Source organism: Tubulanus polymorphus, chromosome 1, assembly GCF_964204645.1.
Source record: "Tubulanus polymorphus chromosome 1, tnTubPoly1.2, whole genome shotgun sequence".
NCBI classification, from domain to species: domain Eukaryota; kingdom Metazoa; phylum Nemertea; class Palaeonemertea; order Tubulaniformes; family Tubulanidae; genus Tubulanus; species Tubulanus polymorphus.
In genome coordinates, this window is record NC_134025.1 from 3,300,852 (window position 1) to 3,322,521 (window position 21,670).

The 21,670-nt window shown below is 36.8% G+C and overlaps 2 protein-coding genes across 2 annotated transcripts; both read left to right on the forward strand.

The window, feature by feature from the left end:
- The first annotated feature begins 239 nt into the window (after positions 1-239).
- LOC141913898 (tRNA (32-2'-O)-methyltransferase regulator THADA-like) lies at positions 240-16,709 on the forward strand. Its single transcript, XM_074805091.1, has 41 exons — positions 240-434; positions 590-681; positions 787-917; positions 1,009-1,157; positions 1,471-1,503; positions 1,591-1,639; positions 1,730-1,881; positions 1,966-2,054; positions 2,131-2,363; positions 2,516-2,581; positions 2,657-2,774; positions 2,884-2,953; positions 3,033-3,223; positions 3,421-3,582; positions 3,663-3,741; positions 3,994-4,151; positions 4,239-4,394; positions 4,477-4,593; positions 4,671-4,788; positions 4,876-5,018; positions 5,266-5,433; positions 5,516-5,706; positions 5,790-5,926; positions 6,006-6,214; positions 6,307-6,416; positions 6,492-6,627; positions 6,709-6,819; positions 6,903-7,117; positions 7,202-7,288; positions 7,373-7,504; positions 7,577-7,745; positions 7,951-8,045; positions 8,121-8,333; positions 8,412-8,611; positions 9,041-9,198; positions 9,540-9,661; positions 9,744-9,816; positions 10,000-10,156; positions 10,242-10,358; positions 10,671-10,813; positions 15,910-16,709. Exons 1-41 carry the CDS (start codon positions 365-367, stop codon positions 16,594-16,596), a joined length of 6,006 nt encoding a protein of 2,001 aa, XP_074661192.1. The 5' UTR covers positions 240-364; the 3' UTR covers positions 16,597-16,709.
- A 1,667-nt stretch (positions 16,710-18,376) lies between these two features.
- LOC141915186 (uncharacterized) lies at positions 18,377-20,706 on the forward strand. Its single transcript, XM_074806626.1, has 2 exons — positions 18,377-18,542; positions 18,755-20,706. Exons 1-2 carry the CDS (start codon positions 18,492-18,494, stop codon positions 19,661-19,663), a joined length of 960 nt encoding a protein of 319 aa, XP_074662727.1. The 5' UTR covers positions 18,377-18,491; the 3' UTR covers positions 19,664-20,706.
- The last annotated feature ends 964 nt before the right edge of the window (positions 20,707-21,670 follow it).

Genomic DNA, 21,670 nt, shown 5'->3' on the forward strand with positions numbered 1-21,670 from the left:
GTGTAGTCTATAACTACAAAACTTTAAAGGTTCCCGTTGAATAATAATTTTCCATTGTTGTTTACTTTTGATCATACTTCATTAACAAGTCAAAAAACAGCAAATTTAATGAATATTTTAGCATATATGCTTATGGCTTATGAAAGATTGTATTGAATAATATATCCGTCTATGTATCGAGCAACTACACCGACGCTTCGTTTAAACGTTTTCATTTCTCGTTCGACGCCGAGAAACAAAATGGCGATCATTGAACCGTGAAACTTTGGAAATGAAGCTAATATCCCGCATTTAATTCGAGTGTGATCGCTGTAGCGAAGGTTAAAATCGTTTAAAGCGTCGGATCCTAAAAGTTAAAACCAAAATGAAAGAAGTTGTATCAAAAACGAAGCCCGCCATCAGTTCGTCGATCCGTATTCTTGAATTAATTCCAGGTAGGTAGGCAGGACTCAGGAGAAGACGACGACGTAAGATTAAGAAGTAAATTATGACCCCTCCGTTGCCGTTGTTGGCCTCGACTTTACAGTACCATACTTAAAAAAGCTAAGCTAAATCCGATATTGTAGTAGTACTATTTATTGTGTTTCAGGTTTGTCAGATGAAAGGGACGCTCATAAGAAACTACTGTTGGAAATCACTGAAGCTAAAGATATCGTTGTTCAGTTGCAATCCGTGAAAAAGGTCTCTCAATTTTATTATGTTTAGAAGATCAAGATAAAGATTTTCGTGGGGACATGATTGCTTTGATGTATGGTTATTTTGATTTTTGCTTTATCTGTTTTTTAGCTGGGGATTTCATTAAAGAATGTCACGGATGATTTTGAAGCGAGCAAGGAAGCGCTTGTCTGCATTAAAACTCTGGTCGACTTATTCTTCATTTGTCCCGGAAAAGTTTCGCTGAAACGAGCTGTTTTAAGGTATTTAGAATACTTCATAACAGAAACATGTTCATTTAGAAAAGAATTATGTAGAAATAATGTATTATTGTATTAATCTATAATTTTTCAGCTGTTTACAAGGTGCACATCAATGTTTAGAGGATTTGATCGTGCGTACACTTGGTTCTTATATGGATGACGCAATAAACAGTTGCTCGCAACCTAAAATCCGACCTCTCATTTACACCATATCAAATCTGACGGATAATTTCACTAGAGGTAATAATCTGGACCCAGTTCCACAGTTGTGAGTTAGAGTTAACTCTGAGTTAAAGTCAGTTCATTTTCAGTGATTTAACTCAGAGTTAAATCTCAACTCGGAACTGTGGAACTGGACCCTGATATATAAACAGAGATCCAAGGGATGGCCCTAGAAATTTTATCAAATTTCTTGCAAAAATGACTGTGTTTTTAGAACAGATTATGATGGCTGGGAAATGGCTCAGTCCATCTCTTAAATATCCTGGATCCACCCATTATTGGATTTTTGCCCATTATCTATAGTTCACTAATAAGTTTTTATGATTTTCAGGAGACCTTTGTTTGACATCAAGATTGCCTAAAGGTAAAGATAGCCCAAATACAAATACTGCCAGTTATTTCAAAACGAATGTTATTTGTTTTATATGATTTCATTTAAATCCCATTTCAGTTCTTCAATTCCTAGTCAAATCTCTTGAAGGTTATAAGAATAAACTGAGGTGAGATTTTCCATCTGAAACATTGAAAGAAAAGTATTCTGAATTCCATAAAAGAAGTGGGAACAATATGAATCTCATTTTCTATTTCAGTGATGTTTCTAGTCCGGTGATTCAAACTGAACTGATGAATCATTGTTTAGCGACCGTACAGACCAGCAATAAACTATTCCAGAAATATTCAGTCGAACCCGACGAATTCGTTCATAAACTTCTCATCATCTCGTCCCAAGTGTTAACATCGAGTAAGAATTGAATTCGATAATCATTTCATAACTTCTCGTCTGATGATGTCATGTGGGAATTGATAAATATAAACAATTTTTCAGCAAAATTTCTTCTGGATTGTCAAGTGACTTGCGGAATGAGTGTTGCTCTGATATTTAGATTATTATACAAAGATGACTGCATTTCAATGGTAAGTTAACATCAAACAGCTATTCATGCTTGTTTAGAATCTTTACTAATTCATGAATATTATTGTATTTTTTCAGCTGTGTTATTCGGTGATGAATCACAGCAATGACTCGAATGTATCGTCCTGTTGTCTGGATAAATTGCAACATCCCGTGATAGACTTTCACTCCCTCTCTGTCAGTTCACAGCTTTGCGTTGTAAATGGAATACTCGCCGTCTTGACGTCACAAGAATTGGTAACGAGCATTACTGTGGATACATACTTCATCAATGAAGTCCTAGCCAAACAGATATTTGAATCAGCTTCAGGGTAGGGAATAGAATCCAGGTTTCTGATTGATATAAAAATTGAAGAAACATTATTGTAATCTTGTCTAAATAGGGATCAATTACTGCTTATGTTTGTTATTATTGTACCATCATAAGGGCAATTGTCCTAATACTCATAAATTTCTCTTGCAGTGTTGGTGATACTAGCTCGAAGTTGATATTGTCAAGGACGTTGTATACATGGACAGTGAAATGCTGGTAAGAACTCTTGTCATGAAATTTGATTTCTTTAATATCCGTGATCCAAGATTTCAACTGTGGGTCTATTTTTAGTCAGTGTCTGGCAGAGAAACAGGTTTCAAATGGATTTGAATCTCAACTTTCTGGTCGTGAATCTGTACCGAAACAAGTATTGGAATATGTATGGACGCATTGGGAGGATCCGATTGATGTGAGTTAAATCTTGGAGTAATCATTTACTCCGAGGTTAAATCATACTTCTATTAACCGATGAATTTGGATATTAATGTTCACTAAGATGTTGTGATTATTTTCTTCAGGCTATTCGTCATCAATCGAGATCGATATTTAGTAACATACTTAAAGTGCATTTATTAGCTACGAAGGAAGGTAAATCGATTGCTGATACAGTTTTAATCAATGCAATTTTATACGAATAAGCATTTCAGGTGTCATTCTATCATTATAGATCCACACGTAAGTCCTCTGTTTTATGAATTGGCGACGTCATTGCTGAAAACCAGTTGGCATTCGAAGGGTAAATTTGGACCATTGTGCACAATAGTTGACTATCTGGGAGTCGGAAATATGCTCGCTATATCGGCTTCTTTACCGGATGACGTTCTCCGCGCGGTCAGAGAACAAACGTTGGCTAGTTATGTAAGTAACTGAAGCAAATCGATGATTTTACCTCGAAAATCTCACCTGCCCATTCAAAAGACGACTTAGACTGAGTAAATTGAAATGCAAATACACGAAAAACGTTTTTAAGACGCCTAAATTGGGACTCAAAAATAGTAATGACTCAATTGATGATTTAAGCTCCGAGTTCAATTGTGGTACCTATTTTACAACAGGCGAGTGAACTTTTTGAGAAATTGATGCTCAGTCATAAGAAAGAGTTGCTCGATAAAGATGACAATGAGGGATGTTTAAAGATTTGGCAGGAAACGTGGATCACTCCTGTTCTGATATCTTTGTGTCACGGTCATCACAAACAGAAGCATTATATTACTGAGGTATGATACACAGCTTACAGCTTTCATTCTGCAGATATCTATCCGTACATGTATTGTGTATTTGATATCTTTAATTTCAGTATATAGTTCCACGTTTGCTCAAAGCTCATCCCGACAGTATTCAATTCATCATATCAAAACTATTAGGAGAGAATAAAGGTAAGCTGTTCACCTATACTGGCAGCATTCAAAAAGTATGTACCAGTCCAGTACCCCGAAATCTTAGGAAAGCTCAAATCGACCTTTAAGATATTCATTATATTACCAATTTTAGTTTTGAGTACAGTGCAGCATGTACAGATTAATCACTATCCTCCCACTTCAAGCACGTGCATTTTTCTGGTATTGGTTCAATAAATCAAAACTCATTTCCCCATTTGATTTTGATGTCGTAAATTTCATGACTTGTAGGTACGTCAGTAAATGAATTACGAGCGTTGATGACATGCGTTAGACAGGCACGTTCTATGGGTCATATACAGTTAGTTCTAAACGATACGTCAGGAATGTGGAATAATGTTCTACCTGTTCATATATTACAACAAGCTCTTTGTCATCAGGATGATCAGGTTCGTTATTACGATCACAACGCAATGATACGAATGAATCCCTTTTGAATTCTCCGTATTAATTCTTTTCGTCATTTGTTTTATTAGATTCGCATCAACGCGTTGGGTTTATTGTGTGAAAGCGCGAAAACTACAGAAATTGTAATGGAACAAGATTTAAAGTTGCTGCATTTTTTCCTACCTCTGAATCTCTCTAGTCAGTCACCGGCGTTTAGACAAACAATGTCGGCATTATTCAAAAAGGTTTTTATCGGAATTCATTAACGATAATACTGAAAGAGATCGATAACTTTGATTCTGATCGCATTCTCTCTGCTTGTTTTAGTTGTTTGTACGGATAAAAGAGAGCAGTGCTCTGTTGAACAGGAGTTTGGAAAATGGTTCCCTCAAACGTCGCCTCAGTAATACAGAATATATGCAGTCTAGTCTGAACACTTATAGAGTACGTTCTGTTTCATCTATTAACTCCATGTCAACTTACATAGTGACTTCATTAATGTGATTTATTCGATATTTTAGGAATTTGTGAAATGGTTTTGGTGTGAATTATTTGCACATTTATATCCTGGTTCTAATTATGCTAGTCGAACGTCCACATTGAATCTACTTATCACAGTCACTAAAGCATTCCACAACGGTTCGTTTATCAAACTCTGTATGAAACTCCAGGTCAGTGTCTTGTGTTGATACAAACCTCAACTTTCCATAATTCGTATCATTTTAGACACAAAACTATGTGATATAACCACATTCATGACAGCCGCCCATGTACAAACCCTGATTGAATGTTTCTCAGACACATTTGAAGATAATAAAGTCATCGTGTTGGAGCTGCTTCAGATGTTTCCTGCACTCCCCGGATTACAGGTATTGTAGGACAATTACTAGATAAACTCATCTTTCCAGACCTGCCTACAGAATGGTTTTTAGTCATTTTACTTTCTACTCTCAAAGATGTTGAAATACTACTCTCAAAATAAGAATAATCTGTAGTACATATTCAATCCAACTACTATTTTTGATGTCAAATCAGTACAATTATTTAAGATATCAGGTGGTCTGGTCTGTCTTTTTTGTGCACAGTCGTTTGGGAAGATCCATTTTATGATTTCAGACAGCTTCAGAGGTATCAGTATTGTTTAATTGTGTATTAGCGCTGACCTGTACCACTAAACCTCAAGATTCTACCACAGCAGCATACATACTTAGGTTACTCGTCAGACAAACTGAACTTTTTACAGTATTGACTCATCCGTCTGAATTCTCGCTGGATTTCAGTGAGGTAAGGCTATAATTCTACACTGAATCTCGACGATTCATGCAGTCATCATCACTCGTGGTATTAATGATTTCGATTCTTCTAGATGCCGTATGGTATTAACGTGACTGAGAATGATCTAGAAGGTCGTAGTCTATTAACGTTATCTGTGCTCGTTAGTTCATTATCCGAACAATTAGAAGTAGCGAAGAAAACCCTGCTTCACGCTGCTGCTACTAGACCTATGTACCCTGTCATTCACTGTATTAGATATTTGTTATCTACGATCAATCTTAGGTAAAAAAAAGAACTGAAATTCTAGAGTCGTTAATACTACTTTCCCGGTATTCGATTATCAACGAATGTTGCCTATGTTTTAGAAAATTGAAATATGTTGATGAATGGAGACGTTTGATAAACATTCTGATTGACTTGTCGTTCGGTATAGCTGCCATCGTTTCTCCAATTGTGAGTCATTCTTCACCAGAAGGCAATGTTCCTCTTGATTCAGATATAGGTAAGAAACATAATACACCAAGTTTATTCAAGTGTGAGGCATCTATTTTTCATTTATTATTGAATTTATTTGTTTGTAGAGGGCCCGGTAGAACGGACTGATGAAGATGAACATGAATTGCTTAAAGATGTTAAAAATAGTGTAGAAATGGTGCAGAAAATGCCGAAATATTTGATAGTTTGTTGTTGGCGTAGCGTGAAAGAAGTTTCACTTACTCTAGGTCAACTATGTCAAGTAGCTCCGATCAAAGAATGTTTAACGGATAACGGATTATTAACTTGTGAACATGTAAGAAATATCATTCAATATCTTTCCAAATACATTTGAAATTCAATGATAGATGGTACCTGTATATTTCTTGCATATATATGTAATTACAGATTAATTCTATTGGTGATTACTTTACGACGCAGTTACTGGAGTCTAGGCACCGAGGTGCTTTTGAACTCGCTTATACCGGATTCGTAAGCATGAGCAAGATGCTTTGGAAGTAAGATATTGGACTCAGTAAATCTATACATCCAGCCCTTAGTGTTTGTTCTGATGAAAATGCGTTTGATTTCAGTTGTCATATATCAGGCCTACAGCAGTTACCCAGACAGTGGCTCAATCAAATCATGGCTGACATTCATCAATCAAATAGTGAAGCTAGTCGTTTGTGTGCTACTAGGAGAAGTGCTGGTGTTCCATTCTATATACAAGTATGAATTTATAACTACCGTTTGTTATGTTGAAAGTTTTACAGTTTTCCCTTGAAAATAGCGTATATGTCGTATTTACAGGCTTTAGTTACCAGTGAGCCAGTAGTTACAGGACGCAGTTGTTTCAAACAAATCATGACCGAACTTCTACATTTAGCTCTGAATGATTCTGAATCCAATAACATTCCACGAGTAAGTTGAAAATGATTAGATTTACTGGTAAAATGGCAATTGGTTCGACTCGATATTAAATTGTTCAACATTTGTGATTAAAGGTGCACGCTTTAAACATACTACGGTCACTGTATCGAGATACACGTGTTGGAGATGATGTTTATCCGTTTATTGCCGATGGAGTTACAGCAGCTGTCCTCGGATTCTCATCGAATATGTGGGATATACGTAATTCATCTACGCTGCTATTCAGCGCCCTGATGACGCGAATATTCGGTGTCAAACGAACAAAAGACGATCAATCTAGGAAAAACTGGTATTTCAATCGTAGATCTAATATTCGAAAATTTAAAGATCCTGATAAATGATAGTTGTATAATTTCCTGTCTGTACATTTCAGTTTGACCGGCCGTGAATTCTTCGGTCGTTTCCCAGCATTATTTCAATTTCTTTTAGATCAAATGTCGGCCGGCACAGAAAACATTCAGTTAGTAACAACACTTCACAATGATTTTGCTCCTTAAAAATTGTTGCGTTCGATCTATTTATGTTTTGTATAAACTATTTACAGATGTTCGGGACGGTATCAACTGCACCCAGCTCTTTATCCAGTACTGATGATTCTAGGACGCTTGTTACCATCGACATTAGAAGGCACTACTACATCTGTAAATGTGTCCGCATTTATTCCTTACGTGATCAAGTATGTTTATTTCAGCCTGTGTTATGTGTTGGGTATCTTCTCGTATCGTATCTTATAATTCTTGTTTCATAGATGCGCGGGAAGTTCAGTTTATAAAACGAGGGTGATGGCCGCTAGAGCTTTACGTCCACTAGTATTTACTGATCGGATCATGTTACTGTTAACACAGTTAGCCCAGTTATTACCAGCGCTAGAAACAGAGAAGATCGCTCAGAATAATATACACGGGATTCTCTTGCAGGTATCAATATTCATTCATACAATTCACCGATGAAATATTATTCCAATTAACAATGGACAATCACACAATTTATGATATTCGAAGTATTATCTGACGGTTTCGACATTTATCTAAATCAAATCTTCAGACAATTATGGGATGTTCATTATCTTCGGCTCAGTTTATCAGTCATTTACTCTACTTCGAATCATATTTCCATTTGTAGATGTCGAGTTTATTGAATCAATTACCAACTTCAGATATTCCTAGCGAGAATAGTATATTATCGCATGTTCATAAAGCAAGATGGATTCTATCGCAGTAAGTACCGGTAATACATTCAACAGAATTCATTGCGTCTTTCAGTTTACGAAAATGATATTGTATGTTTTACAGATCGTGCTATGTAACCCGAAGTGCTTATCTACATGTCATGTGTAAACTAATGCAATACAATTGGACTGTAACTAGTGGAAACATGCTACAAGAATTATCCGCTTCAATCGGCGACGCGATACAGTATTCTATTTTTGAAAGTCGAAATGAGAAGTCAGTCCCCGGTTCGGTAGATTTCCATTTAGCCGTAGCTCACATGATGTTATATTACAGGTAGGGTGTTAAGTTATAACTCTATGTGTTGTTTGTATCGACGTTGAGTTTTTAAAATCCGAATGATATTATTTACAGTTGGGAGAATAAACTGTGTCACGAATCGACTGCGTTTTCGTATAAAGAGATTCTGTCCGGATTGTTAACGTCTCAACATTACGAGGTTCGACTAGTGACATTACAGTACATTAAAGCTTTATTGAGCGACGATCCTGAAGATGATGAATGTGATAAAGACGGCGATGTGTTTGACTCGGAGCCGTCTTCCGGTAGTCCAGGTCAGTACAAACATTAAAACATCCTATCATTTCAAATATTAAGGTTGATTCACTGTGCTATGTTCGTTGGAGAGCGATATTTTCTAACTCCAATTTCCAGGTGCCACAGTGTACGCACGAGGATGCATTTTACTGAGAAAATTCAAAATAATAACCATTAAAATTGGGATTTGAACCCGAAAGCACAGTAGCGCTAGTGTAATGCTCTAACTACCGGTACTAGAGCAGAGAGGCTAGTTGACAGCCTCCAATATTTCAAACAGCTTATAGCCTAACCCTTACCTACTCTTGCGTAACCTTACTCCAGACCCTTAACCCCTAGACACTAAACTCTAAGGTTCTGTGGTTAAAAAAAGCTGCTGTAAATTTTTCGATGCCTGAAAATGGCTGTTAGAAAAGACTGTTCTCCATGTCAGTTGTGTTTTGTAGATTCGAGTACACCGCGTATGAAAGCCGCCGGACGCAGGTGGAGTTTTAATGATCGAAGTCAGGACATCGTCACCGAATTACGCAAATCCGGATTAATCTTGTCGCAGGTAGTTGCAATGGCAATGGTTACGGAGACGCATCCAGAATGTTTGGCTGAGGTAGGATTTGTGTGGAAATAATGTTAAGATAGTAACCACTGATGAAATATAAAAACTCCAACACTAAGAATGAATAAATGTCTGAAATGTGTCCTTGAGCTAATATCTATTTGACTATATTCGACTATATCCGGATAGGATACTTTCAGGAATGTTGAAGATGACTACAAGCAAAAATACATAAAGAGAACTCTTTATGAGTTTTTGCTCCAAGATATAGTTGAATAGATTAGCTCAAGGAAAATTTCAGACAGACTCTTATGAGATTTCTTATCTTAACTCTAAAATCATCGACCATATTGGATCAGTTGGATGTAAGCAGTTCATATTTCGAATTCTAGGTTCTGAATGTATTGGTTTTGCATCCGTTAGCCACTGTTTTTCCGTGGGAAGTAGCTGGAACATCATATACTGCTCCCGAGGTGATGAAATGGTGCTTGAATTTGAGGAAAAAACAACCGAGGTTTGTGCGTCTGTGTTCTTGTAAACCATGTTTTTAGAAAAGTGAATGAGTGATTATTGAGTTTTCATTGTTTTTGTTCCAGGGAAGAAGTGCAGTGTGCAGCCCATAGACTTTCAGGAATTCTCATTCCACCTATCTATCAGCAAGTGAGCGAGGCAAGTAGAATTAAAGACTAATTAAGACTCCAGTATGTGGCGCCATCTGTTGTAATACAGTTGAACTATTCAACATGCTAGACCAAATAGTTCCATCACCGTACGCTTTCGACATCTAGTGACATGACGTTAAACTAATACCAGATATTAATATCATAATTGGTTATTAATGAATTTTTTCAGGACCCAAATTCAAGTGTTCGCGAATTGGTTTGTACTTGGATACGGACAGTCGAGATGAACAGCGAATGGGAACAGAGTAATGATTGTCGTTTAGCTTGTGCGGAATCATTAGCACGGAATTCACAAATACTGTTATTAGACCCGGATAAGAAATTAGGTAACGTAAAATTGCATCACAAGAGTTGAGTAATTAATGAGTATCGGATGTTGTTAAATTCATATGAATCATAATGAATTTTTAGGACGGTTGTCGTTGAAAGTTTGGAAAGTGACGATTAATTTGCTGCAAGACGATGACATCGATGTAAGACAAGCCGTAGCATCGATGATTACTGGATTATGGAATCTAGACAAACCTGGTAAATTTGATTGAGGTTCACCTCATGGAAAATACAGTGGCCACTTACCTGGAAGTCAGGGAAAAGTGAGGGAATTTTGTAAAAAAGCTGGAAATCGTGGAAAGTTGTTGAGATTGCTAGATCGCGTGTAAATCAAGTAGTTTCCGTCAATGTGTTAATTGATTCGAATCTTAGCTGATTGAGTCAGGGAAAACAATGTACATGTCAGGGAATAGTCAGGGGAAAAGCGAGTGACCACCCACTCCGTCACTGTATTCATCTTTATGAGTTGAATGAGTTTTGATGAATTATGTTTCTCCCAAATTTTTGTAGATAAACCTGTTGGAGACATGTTGGCCACACTTTCATTAGACGTTGCACTTGAAATACTTGTGAAAACATTCCACAAAGAAGATTGGAGAGGTTGCTTTAATCTATTATTCGATTTGATGGACGGACATTATTCCAATTATCAGGTAATTAACTGAAACTATGATGAGCTGTTTTTAAGATTATGCGATCGATGAATCGTTGTTTCTTGAAGTATTTTACGTAGTTTTTTCACCCCTGACCGCGATAAAAGTATAATATTATCATTGTGAAAACAACTCGCAAATTTCCCGGAATGTTCTACTCGTCGGATCATTAGCCATTAGGTGAGCGGGTAAAGTACATTTTCCCAGGCTCTTCCGTCATTATCCATCGAACTACAGGTTTTCAGTGTAATCGAGGAGTATGAGAACTTTCACTTCCTGAGTCACACTTTGCTTCATATCATAACAAACCGCCGTTTGTTAAAAATATCCGGCAACCAGGATGTAATATTGTTGGGTCGAAAAAATTTTTGTTAAAATGTTCCGCATTGATGATACTTGACCTTGAAAATCAGCGGGAGTTCAGTGAAAGTGCACTTATATCATATTTTTTCATACCGGATTGAGATCTCCCTCTCCTCCTCCGCTCCTCCTCTCCCTCCCCTCTCCTCCTTTCCCTCCCCCTCTATCCTCTTCTCCCTCTCCCTGCACTTGTTACATTCAGGTTTTAGTTTCGGTGGTTTTTCAGATTTTATCTTCAGACTCTGAATAAATATTTGTGAAATAATTTCAATCAATGAACCGCTGATAGCCAGCCGGCTGATGATTTACCGATGAGTTGTTCAACTCCACTCAGGTCTGTAAAGGTCCTGGGAAAACAGCTTCCCGAGTTGCAACCTTGATGATTGTTTACATTCTACATCATACCTGATGCGGCTTCAGTGATTGGTCGATATTTTACGTTACGCATACCTGCCTTACTATCTATTTTACTACTCGCAGCTGGTGTAGTAAAAATTTCTGGCCGAAAGCCAGATATTACGTATTACAACACGAAGTCACCCTAATCTCCCGGAGATCAAATGCATCTGTTCCGAATATTGAAATTTATTATTGATATCTTTTTGGGAATCATATTAACCTTGAACTGAGCCGTTACCGGCTGAGGTCGTGTCACGATTCCGCGATCAAAAGTCGACCCGGAATTATCTCACCTTCCAGTTGTATTATTCTGGATTAAATTTATGGCTGACTGCATATCGGGCTAGTATTGTCTGCGGTTTGTTTTGTTGTCTACTGAGATAGTACTTGTTTATGTGAAAAGCGACGAAAATTTTATAGCCATCCGAAAATATTTATTCATTTTATGCCGTTGAACCAGATGTGAATTGTAATTTTAGAATGAATTGATGGCGTCGATGCTCTATTTTGGCTATAAGCCAGATAATTTTGACAACGCGAATTTATTTGTTCTTTATGATTCATAAATAAAAATTGGTTTTTCCGTGAAGTCATAGAATCTTCGGGTCGAGCTCTAGTGAAGAGAAGGCTGTAGTGGAGAGAGAGAAGAGTAATATTGCTACGCGTTTGTTGATATTGAATGAAAGCTTTTGTTGCTAAATATAATTTTGCACGTATAAACAACATTTTCTAGATGGATCTATTTTTATGTACAAGGGTTTATTTATTTTGATTAATTATGGAAAACTCTTGGCTTCCATCCAAATAATATTATTACTAGTACAGCTTTTGTGGATATATTTTTTAACCAGTTGCACCTGTGTTCACTGATATTCCTTATGTAATCAGCGGGCACAATAGATTTTTCACTGTCTCATCACTTCTCGGTAAACAGGCAGTCCTGTTATTATTTGGTGCGGTTTTCGCGGAACTGTTCCTAGAACGATTGACATTGATATCATCATAATAGTGTCAAAAGATTGATTTTTGATTTTGCACGTAGGAAAAACAACTCAGTCTTAAAAACAAGTCTTTATTCGACTCTTACTTCGTTGTTTGTATGAATGATTGTGATTTACAACTCTAAGGAAATATTCTGTTTGGTTTCTGGTTACATCTTTTTACTGGTCTTATCTCGATCTGCTAGCCCTGTTAATTACAGCGCCCTCATGTAAACCTTTGATCGCGCAATGTTACAGCTTCAAGTCATGCATGGTGATTATCTACACTGTTGGGCAGGTCTTTATTTCCATTCAAAGTTAGATCAAGGCCCTTCAAAAGGATAGATAGAAATAGGTCACCCCTAGTTTGCCAATTTCATTTGAATGTTTGCTGGTTTGTCATTGATAATAAATAGCAAATTTAGCATTTCTATTACAACCCCTAGTTTGCCAATTTAATGCTAAGGTTTGCTGGATTTCTTAATTTGCTATTTGAATTAAATTACTCTTTGGCTCAATTGGTAACTTTAAAACAAACCCCCTAGTTTGTCAATTATTCAGTTTTTCAGTTTGTAATTTGGCTTAAGTTTTGATTAAAGGAGAAATTACATTTTTATCCTAGCATATAATTTCCAACCCTAGTTTGTCAGAACTTTTAAGTTTGTCTTGTTTTCTTTGTTCATTGTCCTTTTTGAACAAAGTTATTGATTTGTTTATTGTTACCTGATTTATTGTGTTTTGTAAGGATTTGATGGATTAGTGCTTCAATGGATTAAGATTATTGCTGGATTAGCTCCACACACCACCTGCACTTTGAATAAACAATTCTTTTGTTTTATTCCGCTGTTAACAGAGGAATATTCTTATAATCTGAATTATAAAAACCACAGTTTTCTTGCTGTATTATATTTAGAAGAACATTTCTCTGGGGAATTTATATATTATCTGATCATTGTTCAAACAATGTTGTTTCCAATCCTGAATGTACGAATAATATTTTATCTATAAGGCTTTAATTCAAGTACAACTATTCAATTGTTTTCAATTCAAATGATATGATTTTTGTTATCATTGATAGGCTTGAATTCAAATTCGATACTACAATATACACATTTTTATATGTTTTTATATTGGGTTCATATTCTTCCCAAATACATATACATTGTCAAACATAAGTGATATATTATTAAGAATTTTAATCAATTGGAATTAATTTGTTTGAAACTTCCATCTGAGGTTGATCTTATTCATGGGACATTTCGCCGGTATTTTTCTATTCAGATGTCAGAATATTCAGATTGTAAAAACTACAAAACGCTGAATCCTGACACACTTGTCATTCTGACCTGCTGTTATTGCTCACTGCTTTTTACCACAAATTCCCAAATAATCTTTTCAATGTCACCGAAAGGTTCATTCCTATTTGCGATTTGTTTCTTAGAAAATGGTGATTGTTTTCTATGGTTTCTTTTCTATTGCACTATAGCCATGCGAATGACCATGCGTCTATTCACCTGAGGATAAAGATTTCTAACTTTAGCCTCGCTAATTTTTGCTAGGTTTTTTTGGTGTCAAATCGTACAATAGAAGGTGCTCCTGACTGATATCAGAAGCTTATTTTGAGCGATTTCTTCGTGCAAACTAATTGAAAGTACATTTAAGGGCAAGGTACAATTGAACTTGTCGTCTTGATAGTAAATGGACAAGTGAATGCGAGTACTTCAGATGACAGTTTTGTTTAGGACCAAAATCGAGAGCAGTTTGGTGATTATTGAAGTTGTAGCAATGAGGATTAACATGGCACATGGTCGAAGGAGGCTTAAACTGGGGCTAATATGAAGATAGTTGTTTTAATTGGTCAAAAGAATCTCAAACAATCATATTCTGCTTAATTACACTTGAACTGATGATTACACCTTTGTATGTATTGCCTAACATATGAATGCCAGTTAGTCAGCTGTGTGGGGGGTTTAATAGTAGAATTAGCTAAACAATACAATAAAGGCACATGACACATTGTACTAAACCTAAAGAAAGTGTGGTTGATCAGGCATTGAGTGGTTAATGGTGTAATTCTTTTGATTTATTCTAACACTGACTTTCGGAGTGAAATAACAACCACTTCCTGTTCGATTTATAATATTTCCTTGATAATAAAGTTTATACATCGTAATTATAGAGATATGATAGCAATCATTTAATGGATAGAGAATCGAGAATCAAAGATTGTGATCTCGAAGATTGTAGGTAGAATTTACTAAGCGAGGGATGTGAAGTGTCTCTTCTGGCTTTGATTCCTGACACGACTGAAAACCGATGCAGATAATTTAAAAAGACATGTGCTACAGCACTTTACTGCAGACTTGTTGCTGTTACTGGGGATATAACGACTAAATAGAAAAAAATTAATGCATAGATGTTTTCAAGTATGTTGTATATCAAGCATAACAAATGTTTTCGTGTAAGAAAAAAAAATCTTTAGTAGGGCGTATCATCACACAGGCCAAGGTCGTCATTGTCAGCAAAGCACAGTTTGATATAGACCACGGACCATAGACAGACTGAGAGACGAAGATGAAGCTAGACTGTAAAGCTATGATTGACCAGCCATGATTCCATCACAAGACTGTTAATTATCGATATCGATCAATACAGTAGACTATTACATGCCCACCTGCTATTAGCGAACAAACAACTAATTCACTGTAAATCACTCCTGCATTGATGCTCAGGTCAATTATCATTCATAGTTTATTGTAAACTGTGACAGAATCTATAATTTGAGGGCATCCTATTTGCTGTCTATCAGCTTTACTGGTCAATTATTTTCATTATGAGATTTGTAGGTTATTTCTGTGATAACATACTTCAAAATCTGTAAAATTGTAATTTTCTACATCTAAGCCCCATAAATTCATCTTAAAAAACATTATCTAGTGCTAGTTATGGTAAGTGTCATTAGTGAATAATTTTGGGGCTTTTTGAGTTAGTAGTTATCAGCAGGATCTGCTTGACTCCTTCCCAGAATAGATTTTCAGATGAAAATCCTGTCAACTTACATCACACACCATAGCAACTACCTGTAGAGACTGACTGCAGTGAGGAAGGAGTCAGTTGCTGCCTCTTGTGAAGGTGGTTTAGTGTTGATTGGTGATAATCACTATGAACAACATTCACCCACTGATAGGACATGTTACTATGTATCCACATCTGTACATCATTAGGGTCACTCGGAATAATCACTCGCCTCATTTGTTTTATTGGTGGCTTTATTTTCTCCCAAAACTAAATACCCTACATGCACGAGACAGGTGAACCGAGTTTAATTAATGCGTATTGCGTTTATATATTTTTTAGCGTGGGAAAGAAGGACCTTTTGAAAAGTCGGAATTGAACACTTACGAGGATGCGGTGGAGTTTTCCAGATTATCCAGTCGATATCTGCGCCGATTTCTAGAAATGTCACTACCAAGCGTTCAGGTTTGCGCCGACGAAATATCTGAAAAAATGTGGAAAATATCATCCGATTCACTGATGTATCAACACCATCTGTTTAAACCGGACTATTTGACGAATAAATCAAAAATTTCTACTAAAAAGAATCCGCAAATATCAGTGACATCGTCGAATGGAACTGTATATTGCGAACAAGGCAGCCCTGATCAGCTATCTATCGATATATCTGATTTATCAAAGATGTTGAATGGTTATTATAAAGAATGTTCGCAATCATTAATCGATCATTTAAAACTTCAGCCCGTCTTCATTTGTCATAAATTCACATTTCTAGAACCTGTTAAATATGAGAATTTTATCAGTTTTGTTTACGAGCAGATTTTGTTAATTTTTTGTTTCCACTCAGTTTTAAGACAGCCTAATTTAGCCATCACTGGCTGCGGTGATAATGCATTTAGTTTTCAGGGTTTGTTCAAGGCAGTTAATGAGTGTTTCAGTAATAGAAATGTCCTGATGAGCGGAATACTCGATCTACTAAAAGATATCAATGGGGGTCAGGAAACTGAAACTGGGGACAGTTATGCCTGAAAAATAAAGACATTTATAGAGTATCTAGTTTGATATTGTAATATGTATTTCACCGGTTTTTATGTACAAAAATGTTGAAAACCTCACTGAAAAAGTATGAAAATGTATTACATAAAAATAAATATATGTTTTAATTGTTGAAATATATTTTTTTTTGGTTTTTCGTTGTTTTGCACTGTCCAATGAGAGGATGTATGCGGATTAGAATGGTTATTAGAGCGGTCTAGGAATTGATAGTATCTGATGAATGATGACAGTTTCAAGTAGTCTTATCTTTTTAGTTCCCACACTTTTACTTCGCCTCCGTTTTACCTTTTCATGCTGTTGCCGCTGTAACATATGTCTGATGATCACATGATGCAGAAATAACTTCATGTTTATTTCTGTCTGGTTGTAATAATTATCGCTTCCGATGATAAAAAGATTTATTGGTCTCGAACCGGGTCCATAACGAGCGAGCACGCTCCATTTGCGGTGCGAGTGGGAGACAATTTGGGGGAAAAGAAATCTGGTCAATATCTCCTTCTTGAATAGTTCAGCCAAGTGGGGAATCAGAAAATAAGTATTTGAGATGTGCTATTAATTACTGACAAAAATCAGTATATCATCCGTTCTTCACCACGGCGATGCCACCAGGTTCGATTGCCAGCCGAGCCGGGCGGTTTGCTGGTTCCGTCCAATATGACAAACCTACCCTTTCTCTGAGGGACGATACGTCGAATGAGATACGATAAATAAAGTATTCATCAAAATAAAAAGAAATTTAAACCTATTACAAGTTCATTGTAAAACACGCATATGTTGTATATATATAATTAACAAGACCTCACGACCGACCATCTATCACTGAGCGCGCCTAGTTTCCCACGCCACCAGCTTTGAGTCAGAGCTAATAAGTAACCTCAGGTTACCCAGGTACTGGAGGATCGTCTACAGAAAAATTCCCTCATTAACTAATTAAAGATCTTCAAATCAATACATGTGACATTATCTGTGTAGGTGTTCGTAAATCTAGAATGATGTCGGTTATCGGTAGTAACTGAGTTATTGTCAGCGTATTGCAGCGTTTCCCGCGCTTTTCCATCATCAATGAAATTACCTGCAGGATAAAAATTTCGCGCGAAGCCACAGGAACCAATTGGCAGCCACAAGTGAAGGGTATGATTATTAACTCCACCCACAACACTTCATTTTGGCGGGAGATTCGTGGATGGCGGGAAATAATGCTAGATGCGTAATAGAAAATTGGATTCATATTTATCATTTGCTAGGCCTAGTATGTGTCATCATCAGAATTTCTTTTACGTTATCGAAATGTTGTCACGAAGATCGTAATTGAGCAAACGATAGAAACGCTTTTAACAAAGATATCCCCCTCATAAGAATTATTGTATAATCCTCAGGACTATAATCTGCTTCTGGAATCGCAGTAACAACATTGCTCAGTAATATTTGCCAGGGTTTGTCTAGAATTTGAATGATAAAATAAAATGTCTTGAATAGTACAAAAAGCCTTACTCATTATTTCCTTCAGATGAATGTAGTCGAATGCGATTTAAGTACTAATTATGTTAGTTGTATCAACATCTATCAGATAATATTTTTGGTAATAAAAAATTACAGGCGGAAAGTGTTGTTTACGCGTACCCACGTGGCGCGCTGCGCGAACGATTCAGTGCATCGCTGATTGGTCGAACGGCGTAGTGAAGCTCCGCCTATCTATTACGGCGATCGATAAATACAGCGTAAACAGCCATAGCAATCAGTAAGAGCTTGTAGTCTCACCTCGCACTCGTGTTCTCTACTCTACTGTTATCACTCTATCAGAAGAAGGATTTTAGCGTACGTTGTATTTCTTGTCACTGCGATATTCGTCAGCAACGACATAGTTGAAGATGTCTACTACTATGGTATCCGCTTTCTACGACGTAGATGTTTTGTATCAGGTAAGAATTCGAATGTTTAAAAACCGGCGCGCAACTCGCACTCACACCGAGCAACAAGCACATGGCTCGCTGTCATGGCGGGTAACTTGATTTACATTTGAAACTTTCGTGGTCATGTCTTCAGTTGTTTGCTTGCCGGTATGATTTGCTGTCTATAAGTTAAATGAATTGTTTCGAGTATTCTATAACATGTTTATATCTTGTTTTTACAGAACCGAAAGAATATGTCGAAACTGTCGGTCGGTTGTCCACCACCGATGGCTTATGCCGAGCCAAAACTTATTGGTTGTCCGATGACAGTGAACACATTTCCTAGAGCTAGAGGGTTCAATACTGCTGCTGCCGCTGCTGCTGGTATTATCTACGGCCAGTCTCAACATCAACAACACACATCGACCATTTCATCGTTGACATCGCTGTCCACCGCTGAAGCTCAAGATCGGGCTAACCGTTCTGGAAATATTAACTCCAGCCGATACAAGACCGAACTCTGTCGTCCTTTCGAAGAAAACGGACACTGTAAATACGGAGATAAATGTCAATTCGCTCACGGCGCACACGAATTGCGAAGTCTTGCACGTCACCCGAAGTACAAAACGGAATTATGTCGCACGTTTCATACCGTCGGATTTTGCCCGTACGGCCCGCGCTGTCACTTCATCCACAACGAAGATGAGAGGAAATTAAGCGAAATGAAGCCCGTCATGCCGCAACAACAACAACCACAACCGCAACCAGCAGTACGACAGGCGTTTACACGTATTCCTCAGATTCAACAGTCGCAATCGCAGCCAGTCCAACGTCCGAAATCACTCGCGTACCGTATGAGCTGTTTGTCGATGGGTTCTAACGCTGAATCCCCGTCGTCCAGTTTGTCAAGCAGCCCGCAGAGTAATTCTGCATTCTTCGACGAAGCGATGATGTCCGCTAACATGCTGTGGCTTTTGAACCAGCGTAATAACACCGAATCGCTGGTACGAGATGAGGTATTCTCCGCTCCACCTTCGCCTCCGTCATCTCCGGTTCATTCCTCCGCTTCGAGCTCTACTTGTAATTCACCGATATCGGAAAAAGGTTTGCGTTTACCTATTTTTCGACGATTGTCACTCGACGATTATTAAGCAAAGCGAAATTGACTTGACCGGTGTCCAAGGAGGAGTACCTTGTTAAAAAATCTGTGTGATCAAAAAAGATGTTAAGAGATGTAACTTTCAAATTAAAAAAGTGCTACTTGAAGCTGTAGTGGCTTCTGTGTGATTTGAAAAACTATTGAATGTGACTAGAAAAGACTAGATGAGTGTTAGTGAGGGTGAATGAGTGTCATATGTGGGTGTTCTAATATATATATATATAGATATATAGCTATAAACGAAATATATGTTGATACAAGGTCCAAATGAAAGTATAGTAGTATTGTCAAAGTTTAGCTGGACTATGGGACCATTGATATCTATGCACTATATATTTATAAATCGAGATTTCTATATTATATTATTTAATTACCATTAATTAATTTGATTAAGGAAGTCCTGTTCAGTTTCGATTTCATAGATTGATTTTGAAATGATGGAAAGTTTTGTCCAACTAGTTAGTTTAGCGAGTGTAATTATTTAGTGTAAGGCTTTACACAATTTTCCAGTTAATTTTTAGGTATCTCATTTTGGTTGATGATTAAAAATACAAGTGTATGTATTTGGGTTGATTTAGAAAAGGTTGGATTTTTCACTGCCATCTGTCAGGCTTCTGATAATATATGGCGTAGATACTTATGTAATGTAGATATTGTGAATAGTATAGTATTTGAGGTTTATTTACATTTATATTATGATAGGCATTCGATTATGCACAGTAAACTTGTCTTCCATCTCGAGGTGAGATGCGTAACTTAACAAATTTTATTTATGAGTAAATTGTATTTTGCATTTGGTAAATTTATTAACATATTTATCAGATTTAAACACATCACTATGTATTATATATTCATTTGAGATCTACTTTTACTTTTATTATGTTAAATTATGATCGTAAGGAAACCAAAGAGAATTTGTGTGAAACTCAGATTGCATTTATGTTTTAAAAAATGGCACGTTAGCCTTTTCACTGTGTATATCATTCTATTTATAAAATTACCATCATTTTTCATTGCAAATTAAAAAAAACTTCAACATATATATAATATCTATGTTTTGCTTTCATTTCTATTTTCTATTGCTGGATCCGACGAGAGGACAGTCTAGAGGCGATTCTGCACACAGCGGTATACGAGGTTGAGGAAGGAAATCGATTTTTTATGCGACTATAAGACTAGACATTCTAGGTCAACGTCCCACGTGTAGCTCCTCAGTTGGCAAGTTTCCAGAATGTTGCGGCGCGGGAAGAGCAAGACGTTTACATTGTATACATTTTGACCATGGAATTTTTTCCGAAGGCGTTACCTTCGTGACTGTCATCATTAACGACAGCTTTCACCAGTGACTGATACGCCCATTGGTATTGCGTAACCACATAACATTGATAACATCAAAACCCATTACTTAAACATATATTTGGTAAATCGCATAGATAAAACGACCCCAGATGATGATATCGGCTGATGGATGAAATGAGCAGTCAGGATTCAACTTAAGTTAGATAAAAATGAAGATTTTATGGAGAATAAACAACTCATGAATTTACTATGCACTGATATATTCAATACAAAATCGTAATGCAGTTAAACTGAAAACAGGAAAGAGAATGCGACTAGCTTGAAATTCAAATATCACATTTTGCAGGATCTAAATCTGAATGCACTTTTATGTAGGCCGGATGCATAGACCCAAGTACTGAATAAATTCCTTTACAAAACACGGAACAATAATCAAGCCCCTTTTATGTTCATTCCTTCATTTCAAATTTGCTAAAAGAAGCTATTGACATCAATTCTATAGGCGAAAGAAGATATCTATAGGGACCGGTTCGGTAAGCTAACACAAGATGCTATTGAATTCTACAGATGCGGAACACAACAATGGCAGGTAGTTATAGATGAATTCAATAGATTATTTCTGGCTGTGGAATACTTGTCACGGTTTGAGGCAAGAAAATAACTATGCCGGTCTTTTCATGAGAAAATGGACCCAAAATGG